At 41.8% G+C, this 11023-nt stretch overlaps 1 protein-coding gene across 1 annotated transcript in view; it reads left to right on the top strand.

Moving 5' to 3' along the window:
- The window catches only part of AOAH (acyloxyacyl hydrolase (neutrophil)), a 75181-nt gene that overhangs the window by 47893 nt on the left and 16265 nt on the right, over nucleotides 1-11023 (top strand). The window contains 3 exon segments of the mRNA XM_010184217.1: nucleotides 1871-1953; nucleotides 7877-7913; nucleotides 8943-9017. Coding sequence (XP_010182519.1) covers nucleotides 1871-1953; nucleotides 7877-7913; nucleotides 8943-9017 — 195 coding nt within the window.

Below are 11023 nucleotides of genomic sequence, written 5' to 3'. Positions count from 1 at the left end.
ACCCCCCCCCCCCCCCCCTGCCCCCCCACACATAAAAAGAAGTAGCAAAAAGATAATTTAAAAGTGCCTGTGACCTAATTAGCTGTGTTACATTGACTCACATGGACGAGGAAGGATGCTGGGATAGATGGAAAAAAGGAGAAAAAAAATCTCTGCCAGAAGGGAAGGAAAATAAAATCCAAACACAAAGAAAAGACCTTGAAATGCCTGCAGTTTTATCTGAGAAGTTAAAAAAAGTATTCATAATGCTGTTAATCATCTTTTAGGCCCTTGACTCCTGCCAGAACTGAAGGATACAATCAGCTACAGTGCCTGGTCTGGCCTGGGTTTCAGATAATTTGTATTTTATTTAAGATAGGTCACGAATACAGTGAAATGCCAGGACAAGCATGAGTCAGGTCTAAAGAAGCTCTCTACTTTAATTCAACAGAATTAAAAGGTTGGCAGAAAAATATCTGTGGCACCATACACTTGTACTTTTTGCTCCGTTTTTCTCCCTCTGCAAAAAAACAGGCTCCCAGCCTCAGCTACATTCACACAGTGTATCCTTTAAGGTGGTAAACTACTTGACAAGCAAACAGAGAAGATCTATGCAGCCTCCTCTTTCACAGTCAGCAGCAAAACCGATATTAAAAATCTATTACAATATCCAGTATTTAACTGGGCTCCAAAGAATCTGAAGTTCAGAAGTGATCAAAGCTTAGTATTGACCCTGAAGTTGTCGGTGATGGGTCTTGGTTCAGTGTTCAGTATTTTAATCTCTTCCATGTCTAGAAGAAAATAAAAGGACTGTTCAGGACTTCAAGGCATTTTTTAGAGAAGTAGCTCAAAATCTCACACTGCAATGACTAAGTGTGGTGGAGACTGGTGGGCAATGTGCAGTTGCAGGCTCTCATTTACTCTGAGCCTGCAGAAATGAAGACATAAAGTTATGTGATCCATGCCTGTCTTTCTTACCCCTTGATGGGTGAGCAAGGACATCACTTTTTAACTAATATCCTCTGGCCAAGAATATCTCTTCACTTCTTCTCATCTGCGCACCTGCTATGCTGAAAACCAAAGAGCTCGAGCATTTCTTTTGTAGCCCATTGCATGGTGACCGCTTGACATTATCATGCATTTCTGTGTAGGTAATTTCTTTTTAATGCTGCTTTCAAAACTTACTGTTTTCTTCTGTTTCTCTGCATTCATCTAAATTTGCTCTTTTAAGCCATGCTATTTCAGTTATCTGATTCCTTCAGTGTCTAAGTTCAAACACAAAATCAGCAGCCTCAGAAGAGGTGACCATGTGCTCATGGCTGGGAGCATGGTCTTCTCATCAGCTTCCCTTAGGGCTGTTGTCCTTTTCATTTGCATTTTCATTTTTCTCAACAGTGGAAAGTAAAGGAGACAACTAGTCACAGTCAAGCATAACCTGTTTTCAGTTCAATCCGTTCAAGATTTATGGCATTGGGAAATGAACGCCCTGCCAATATTTCTTCTTTTTTATTTACTGTTCCATAACAACCAAATGAAAAGTCAATTAGTGAGCAATCAACAGGATTGTTTTGATAAATGATGTATAACAAAAAGGTTTTTAAACACCTTATCTCCAAGGCCAGGATAAAAGCATCCTGGATAGAATAATTTCAAAGAAATTCTCCATCAATTTATAGCTTCTGGCAGGAATTTTGGCTTCCATTTTAGGCCACCGTGTTCAAGATTAAAAAGATTTATGACCACAAAAAAGAGAGATGGTGAAATAGAAGTATACACATAACTAGGGCACAGAGTTTTTCAGAGACAAGAGCATACTTTATTTTTAATATCAGCTGTGTTTTCATCGGTGTCATATGAGTTTAGCAGCTTGCATTTTCTCAATTTTTTTCAGGGGCTGGACAGACTCTCTGTATCTACGTTTGCGCAGGAGAAATCGCTGCAATCACAGAGACTTACAGAACATTTCCCAAAATGGTATGTTAAGTTTTTTCATTTTTTTTTAAACTATAGTAGTCTGATACTTGATGCTATGTTAATGAACATCTTTCAAAAACAAATATAAACTTTTCCCTAATTGCACGTGTTTCTTATGTTAAAATAGAGAACAGCGCTTATTTAACTCAGTATCTTTTCTTCTGGTTTTGAGAGGGGAGGTGTGTGGCTTGATCGCTTTTATCCATGCACCGAGAGTTTCCACTTGGCTGAAAACCAGTGTACTCCACTGTAACTCTATGGCGTTCCTTTTGGCCATGGTCCCCACTTGCTCTGCACCTCTGCAGGGGATGCTGGGAGGGCCATGCGCTGCACCCCACAGCAGCACAGGGTGCTCACAGGGCTGCCACACTGGCAGGCAGAGAGGGCACCAAACAGCCACCAGTCACACAGCAAAGGAAGTGGTGTCCCGCTACATCCTTTGAAGCTGGAGACCTTGTAAAACTGGGGAAGTGAATGGTGCAGGCATCTTAATGTGCTCTTGGAACAGATTTTAAAGGAGTAGTCGAGGACACACATGTAAACAAAAACTGGGACAAAACTTAACAGTATTAAGTTTTAATTAGTAATTAACTTGGTAGCTTAACATCATCTTTCTATGAAATAACATCCTGTGTTGGCAAGTCTGTATGCAGCAGACCTAATCTACCTAAATTTAACGAAAATGTCTTGCATGGTACCTCACGGGAAATGTACAGTAAAGAAACAGAAGAAATAAAAAGTGCATAAAGAACCAGCTAAGCAGGGAAGAGCAGTGAGTTTCAGAGAGAAGCTGTGTTCCTCATGCGTTTCTCCTGAGGCTAACACTGCTTAACATTTGGAGTGGTGACCTTAGGGTAAACCAAAGCGCATGCTTGAGGACATCAGTGAATGATGCAAAACTGCAAAGTATTAAGTATTAAGTGGGCCACATCCTTACATAGGAATAATTTAGGTGAGCTCGAGAACAGCAGTGACAGCAATTGCAGCAAATACAATTGTACAAGACAGAGCTAATGACAAGACTCTTGTCTGTAAGGTCGCGGCTCATCGGCCAGAGGTGGTGGAGGGAGAGAGGCACTGGGGTGCAAGGGGAGATTTCAAAGATAGGCAGGAGTGCAGGATAGAGCTGGGAAGAGACTAAGGAGGTTACAAGATGCATCATGCACAGCATTTTATCTAGAGATCAAGCGACCATCCTCCCTCACATAAGCCATTGATAAGGCCTCAAGATTTGGTCCCCTTTGCCTAGGGAGGACCACCTTTGATGGGAATAGATACAAAGAGGGGCTTTGGGGAAGATCTGGGCAGTGGAGTTTTCTGAAGTCATTTAAGACTGACTTGGCAACAAAGCAAAGGAAAAATTAGAGTACAGTTTTTAATCCTTTTGAAGCATAAACATCACAGAGTTGGAAGAATGGTTTAAACTGAAGGATAGTTCTGGTACAAGGACGTGGGGTTTTTATTAATCCTACCTCTGTTTGGGGAAATTTTTTTTAAAAAGGGAAATGTTTTTAAAAGTTACTGTCAAGGACTGAAAACCTAGAATAGCCCTCAAAACAGAGGAGTGGGGGTAAAAGAGAAACCCTGAGTTGTTTCAAGACAGAGTTTGATCATATTTGTCAAAGGGGTTGTATGAAGGGATGACAGTAATCTCCCTTAGAAAATAAGATTTATGATGTTAGCTTTTGTGTGTTGGATTAGGTGATGTCCCCAACAGCAGGTTTAAAAGATACTTGGCTATTCTGTAATTATCACATTGTGTTTCTATTGTATTTAATTAATTTTCGTGCTTCAGAAAACTGGCTGCAAAAGCTTGGGAAGATTTCTTCTCCTTGGGTAGATAATTTGGCTTTATGGGATGCTTTTCCTCTATGCCAGATGTTGGCCACGAGTGAAGAGCACTGCTGCCTCCAGTGCTACTTAGAAACTCGTTAAATTCTTGGAATTTCCTGCCAGATTTAGGATCAGAAAGAGTCTGCCCCAACCCCCCAGCCTCAACAACCATAGATCTTACCAAGCAGAAGAGGCTGCCCAGACAGCTAGCACAATGGAAGAATCACTTGCAGGCTTGGGTAGGAATTTTCACCCAAAGAATTGCCTGCTGGTGTCAACACTTACGCCACTGGCAATGCCTCTCATACACCTTCCTCCTATCCATGGCACACGTGTTGTCTCTGAGGCTTCGGGTCTTCTGCACAAATATTTGACAAATGTATTTGGTGTCACGGGTCAGGTGCTTCTCACTTTCTCATCTGGCCGTCGTAGAGCATGAGAGTTGGTGGTTCTTATTACTGCAGTCTCCCAGATGTGCTTTCTGGTGAGAGAATTAAAAAAAGGCCAAACTGGATGATGTCAGTGGTTCTTCTCATTTACATCCAGTTCATCTCAGTACCTAATACCCTATTAACTTGTTCTGCTGTCTTTACATTAATGGGGATTGTACTTTCTGCTCTTCCTTTTTCCCAATTCCCTCACAGACTTCTACAAGAAAAAAACCTTCCCCTCTGTGCCTCATTCCTTTTTCTCTCCACGTATCTACTTTACACTTACACTTGCAGGATATAAAAGGAGGTGAGCCTGTGTCAGGGCAAAAGAGTCTGAAGAAAATTGAGAAGGGAATTTAAAAAGAGGGAAAATTACAAGTGAGAGAAAAATCCCAAGATATCTTCCCTCGGTATCTTCTCTTAATCATCACATTGACATCACATTGTAAAGGTTTAATTCTATTCCTGCACTTGGCATAATAGTTTCCCCAAATGGGAGGATTTAAATGGCTGCTTTCAGTGTCAGTAAAATGAAAAGCTGGCCACCAACCTGACCTAGCCCCACCTGGGACAACTTAACCTTACTCTGAAAATTATACTTCACACCTTCAGATATGTGCAATGAGAGGGAGAGATGCTAGAGACACAGTCCTAATCAATGTTTTCCATCAAAGTGGCTTGCTGAACGGTTTCCTACAGATAATTTTTATTGACTTCTTGTTAGCAATATGGTTTTAGTGTCTTGCCTTCCAGCAGCTTCACACAGGTTTATGATCCATGTGCTATTACAGGGTTTTGACTGGGTGAGTGGGATCCTCCGGTGTGAGGGCTGGGCATGAACACTCAGGTGTGGAGGTAGAAAGCTCTTCTAACTGTTCTCCAGCACTTGTTGAATATTCCCTGTTTTGATAGAAGCATCCTGACAGTAAAATAGGTTGCTAAAATATTACCAAAAATTGTTAGACAAACATGGAGAAAGTAAATATCCTCAGAATTTCTAAACAATGGCAGAACAATCTTGTGATTGTCATCCATGTTTTGCATGAGATACTTGGATAATGTATGCTGTTTCAAAATGTGGGTATTTTATATTATTTTGCCATTTGTAGTCTGATCTGTCTTTTAGGGATTCTTGCCTTTGACCAGAAAGATAACACATGCCTTGTTAACACATACTGTGCCTCATTGAGCCATCAAGCACCAGATAGCTCACAGTGGCTTCAAAACCAGTTAAGAAATAATCACTTTTATGTTTTCCTTCAGCTGTTTTGGAAATTCTAATCCACCTGGAGTTCATCTGGGGAAAACCAGAGACTTTTTCCTTTGTCTTGTTACATTTCCAATTGCTTTTACAGCATAAGGGAACAAAAGATTAGAAAGCAATAAACTAGTCTTGGCCATGCAGCACTTCTGGTGCTATCTGAACCCAGGCTGTTTCTCTGCAAGTTAGTACTCCTCGTCAGGCACACAAGGTCTAGAGCAAGGAGATCAAGAAGTGCAGCTCAAGTATTCCAGTGTTTATGAAATTTGGGGTTTCTGCTCACAAGCAGAAGCAAACCCAACCCTGATTCCTCAACCAAAACTAAAAACCCCACCAGTTTGGAAAACAGCAGAGAGGGGAACATGAGAGTCCCAGGAATATCTGCCAGGACTTTCAACAGCGTAAGGGTAGCTCTTCTGCCTCATCTCTTTTCCTCTCTTGAATGTTTTCATCACAGATTGCATCCTGTATCACAAAAACTTCCTTGAAGGCTCAATTTACCCATGAAAACAGTTCTCTGAAAAACCCTTAATTTTCTTCATGTTTTTTGTACTTGATTTGTAACTGTGTTAATGCTTTCCACAGAGCTGCTTATAACTACATACGCTTGTGGAGGTAACACATACCCCAGAACAGCTTCTAACTTTGTTGAAAATGCTTGTTTAATTCCTAGAGATCCCAGTAGTTTATTTGTGCTGGAACTGCAGCCCCCATCTGGGGAGCCATGCAGCAGAATGGCTTAACAGAGGGGTGTTGAACTCTAGCTGAAAGAAGGGCTATTAAACAGAAAAAAAAAAGCAACCAATGGTAGTTATGTTCTAAGCCGGATTTTCTAAGGATTTTGTGAGGCTCTTATTTTGCTGAAAAGGTCTTCTCAACAGAAGGGCTGGATTTTGAATGGACCAGCAACCCTCAGGAGGGAAGCAGCAGACAGATACATTCATTTTTAGCTTGGAAGAACTGGATTATTTAAAACATAAAGGATTCCTTGATATATGCAGTTGCCATCACTGTGAGTGATAATAACAAAGGAACCACTATTAAAATGCAAAGTGTATTATTGCTACCTTAGGGGTTTGTCTCTTAGATCTTTCCCTTATACCAATCCAGCAGGGATTTAATGATGTTCTGTCCACAAGTTTCCCCTCAAGAGCTGCAGGGAGGACAGGATTTACTCCTCAAAGCAAGCTTCAGAGGCACAATGCAGAAAAGAGGAGAGGAGAGGGACCAGGGAAGAGATGAGTGAAGAACAGAGGGAGTGTAATACAAGAGAAGAAGGAGCCAGAAAATAGGAGAGAGTGAAAATACTGTTAAATAAAAGCAAGTAGGACCTGCAGGGCCCGCTTCTCTGAAGTTTATGTTTCTGAGCTTCTTGTAGTCACAGTCCTAGTCTAATCTTGAACAAAGTATAAAGTCTTTTTTGGCGCCTCATTTGCTATCACTTTGGCACTGCAGGTGATGGAGTTTGATTTGTGCCTTGTAGATAGCTGAGACATACATGCATAGCCTTTAAAGACCTGCTAGTTTTATGCATAAAAACTTTCCTAATTGGGAATGCTTTTCTCATTCAAGATGTAAAAGGAAGATTATAGGTGCTCACAGGTGCTTAGTGTAGCCAGCACTTTTCCTGGAGAAGGAAAGACTTGCATCCAATCATTTGGGTGAATTGCTATTGAAACACAGAGCTTCTCGGGAGATGTGCAGCTGGCCTAATACTATTTTTCATAAGTCTGCCACTTGCTGGGAGAGCAATGCAGACACACAAACATTGGTGTGTAGTGCTATGTAAGATGCTTTACAGTAGCTTTACAGCTTTCCCACCTCCAGCTGCCTCTCCAGAAGTGCACAATCTCTCAGGCACCCCGCGTTGTGTATGCCAGCCCTGCTGCGTGTGTCTTGGATACTCTGGGATGTCAAAACCAGCACTTGATGCCTATGTTTAGGACCTGAATCAGTCCCAACGTGATATAGCTGTGAGACACTTTCTCAGAAGAGTGAGAACAGTTCCCCTTGCAATTTATAGGGAAAGTTAAAAGTAGATCAACTGTTGACAAGTCAGGTTGGCTGGTTTACAGGAGACTACTATGTTCAACAGATGGGAAGAAGCTGCCAGATCTGGATTAAAAGGCAGATCCAAACAACTCAGCACTTAAAAGTATTTGGTTTTCTACAGTCTGAAGTGTGGGACTCAGGTAAGAGGCAGCAGGTCGCTGGTTATAGCCTTACTTCCTAATGCTGGCACCCAAAAAGGTTAGAGAGGTGTTCATCTTGTTCCATTTTTAGTTTTAATGTTTCTACATTCTTGGAAATATGCAATGAAGTTCCATTTTGCACTTATTTTTTTTTGTCATTATAATGATGTTGTACTATTTATCTTATTCCCACTATGTGTGATCAGGTGGTTCTTCAGGAAACCTTCTCTATTTAATAAAAAGGTGAGTGTTTAATGGGATTCAAATGCTGACTAGGGGTAGAGAAGTGTTGCTGGAGTCCTACTTATTTAAAAGAAACAAGCAGAGCACTGTGAGGAATGTATTATCCACAGGTGTCCTAAAAGGCACAGCTTTCCTTGGCCACTGTGCTCTGAAGTGCTGGCTGTTTCTTTTCTGGTATAAACGTTAATCAGCAGAAGTAAAACTGTTTTAAAGTGTGGGTGTTGCCACCTCCAGGGCCTTGATCTTGGCCCAGTGAAGCCAACGGAGCATTTTCAGTGATTTTAGGGAAGAGACTAAGCTTTTCCCTTAATCTGTGCTTTTTGTGTCCCCCTAAGTGCATTACTCCTGATTCATAGCGATGTAGCTAGGCACGGGTAGGTCCACTGTGTTATATCCACGGGGTTATGTTTGAGTAGCTACTGGGTAGTGAGAGGCAGGAACTCGCTTTTCAGATGAATTTGGGTGGGTTGTGGGGCAGTTGGTTTTGACTTAGTTTGCTTGATGTTGATATACTTCACATCCTAAGGGATTTATTGTTCACTCCTCCAGAAAATGGAGTAATGAATCCTTGCCCTCTAGCACACTACATCCTGATTTGATCTTGAGCCCAATCCTACACATAAACCTAGTTGTCAGCCAAACATAGTCTTCCTTTCCCATCCCTGATTAAAAACTCCTCATCTTGATTTATGCCTTTGTCCCAAAATGAAACTACTTGATTTGGCTTCTGAATAATACAAAGAAGACAGAAAGCCAGCAGGAAAAACAGTGAAAAATACAAGTCCATGAGGGGCAAAGGAGAGAAATGAAAAAAAGCTATATTTAAGAAACTTTACTAAAATACAAAAATGTAGTAAAAAAAAAAAGGCCACCAAAAAAGCCCTCTCCTAAATGTAGAAATGTAGTCACTGGCCAAATCTAAATGAGCTGATTCCAAATGTGATCTTATACAAGCATGGTGTGATGGCATGTGATCCAAACACTGAGAACATATTTCTCCATTAATATCACTGCTTATTTATCTTTTAGCTTGGCCAGAAACCAGCTGTTGGACAATCCAGCCATAGTTATCTATGCTACGATTGGGAATGATGTCTGCAATGGGTAAGGTGTAAACCAAATTAACATTTATAGTATCATAACTTTAACTTCTTTAGAGTACTGCTAGCAGCTTGGACATTTGTATTTCATTGCTTTGCACTTCCTCCTGATGGTCTGTCTCTTTGCTATTGGTCTGTGCTTCACTCTTGTTTTTCTGCTGAAAATACTGGTTGTTGCCTTGCCTGTATTTGCATAGCCACCTACCAGTCCTCATTCAGAGCTTTGTCTTTCTGTCTTTTTCAAGTCAGTGATAAAGTGACCAATGCCATGTCTGAAGTAGAATATTTCTAATTTAGTAGATGAAATGGAGTACAGTAACAACAGGAGGAGAAAAAGAACAAGAGTTTAAAAGCATTATTTCAGTCTTACCCAGTGGGTCACCTTCTGTCAGGAGGGAAAGCGTGACTGGTTTACCTTTTCTGAAGAATGACAACGTAGTCCCCTGTCGAGGTCTATTTTCACCCTGCCTCTGCTGCAGGTTGTCTGCAGTCTTTGCTGTGCTCTCCTGAGGAGGTGTTTTGTCTTTCTGGCTTCACTCGCGTCATAAGCTCAGCAGGAGAACAAACTGAATCTTTCAAAACTAATAGTTCTGGCATTATCCATTAGCAATGCTTGCAGGGACGCCAAGAGGTCACTAGCTGGATGTTTCCCTTCCTCCCGGCAGAGGGAAGGCAGAAAACACCTTGCAACAGGCCAATGCACGGCACATCCATACCAGTTTTGGCTTTACAGGCAGTTCAAGTGCTGTTGTTGGTGTAACATTATTTTCACTGTGATGAATCTTCAGGTTTTCTTTTAAGGAAGGAAACATATCTGACTTACGTGGAGACTTTCAAAACACTCATTTTAATAAATGGCACACACTAAGCTAAGTCCCCTTCTGAAGCTTTTGAAAAGTCTCATCTGCAGGTTGTATAAATTAGAGGTATTATGCAGGCTGTCAGGCTTCGCCATTAAAATGTTCTGGTTTTGGTATCCTAAAACTTTGCTTAACAGCAAGTGCTTGGGTTGAAACCTTGTATATTGGGTGTTGTGCTCCAGACTGGGATGGCCGAAGGCCAGGCAGGGCTTTCCCTGCCTCTGCAGCACCTGGGACCCCTCAGACAGGGCAGAAGTGAGACCACAGGGGCCACCTTTGAGGTCCTTCCCTGGCACCACCACCTCCCTGGCCGCGTGAAACCTTCACCCTTGGCATCTCCCTCTGGTGCTTGTGCACTCTCTATGCCCCTGCCCAGAGCTGCCAAATCTGCCCTCAGCACCACCCTCCTGTTATGGGATGGACATACAAATCCACAAAAGTAACACCACCACCCTTCGACTGAGTGGGAGAAGCAGTCACAAATCTCCTGCTACTTGCTGACAAGACTATCCTGGGCATCTGTTTATTAAGAAGCTCATGCAGCCACTCACAGGATGATGAGACCTCCTCCCCAAATAGTGCCTTTGCTGAAGTCCATAGCTCCTGCTGCAAAAAACTTTTGAGGTGTTTTCTCCCAGGCTCTGGTGGGTGAATACTTCAATTCTGCTGTTTCATTGTCTTTGCTAAAGGCACCTCTTTTTGCTTTGTTTTTTTTTCCTCATTCTGCAGGTTATTCCTTTCACTTTCTCTGTCTCTAACACTGCTTTCTATTCTTGCCTGAAGTAAAAAGAAATTTTCCACAAATTTAAACCGTTTTGCCCTTGCCTCACCCATTTGTGTGTTCCAAACCAGTATTTATTACTTGAAACTCTGCTGTCTTTTTATCCCAGCATCCATTACCTGGCAGAGACACTTTTGTCCACTCAAATTCTCTTTGCTGTCTGTCTTCCTCCGAAATATTTGCAGCATCAAAAGAGGCTATTAGGCTGTAGTGATCCCTGCAACTCCAGCAAGGAAAGATGCTGCAGCTCCCGTAGCAACACGCTGTATCCATCGAGTGGGATGTACAGTGGAGGGAGATTTTTTTCAGTGTCCAGTCACTGTATGTAGCTGCCCTGGCTCTGATGTGCCCACAGAGGTTATGGAGGTT

This window comes from Mesitornis unicolor, unplaced genomic scaffold, assembly GCF_000695765.1.
Source record: "Mesitornis unicolor isolate BGI_N332 unplaced genomic scaffold, ASM69576v1 scaffold12835, whole genome shotgun sequence".
NCBI lineage: Eukaryota > Metazoa > Chordata > Aves > Mesitornithiformes > Mesitornithidae > Mesitornis > Mesitornis unicolor.
Note: the sequence above shows the minus strand (reverse complement) of the source record. Positions and strands in the feature narration are given on the sequence as shown.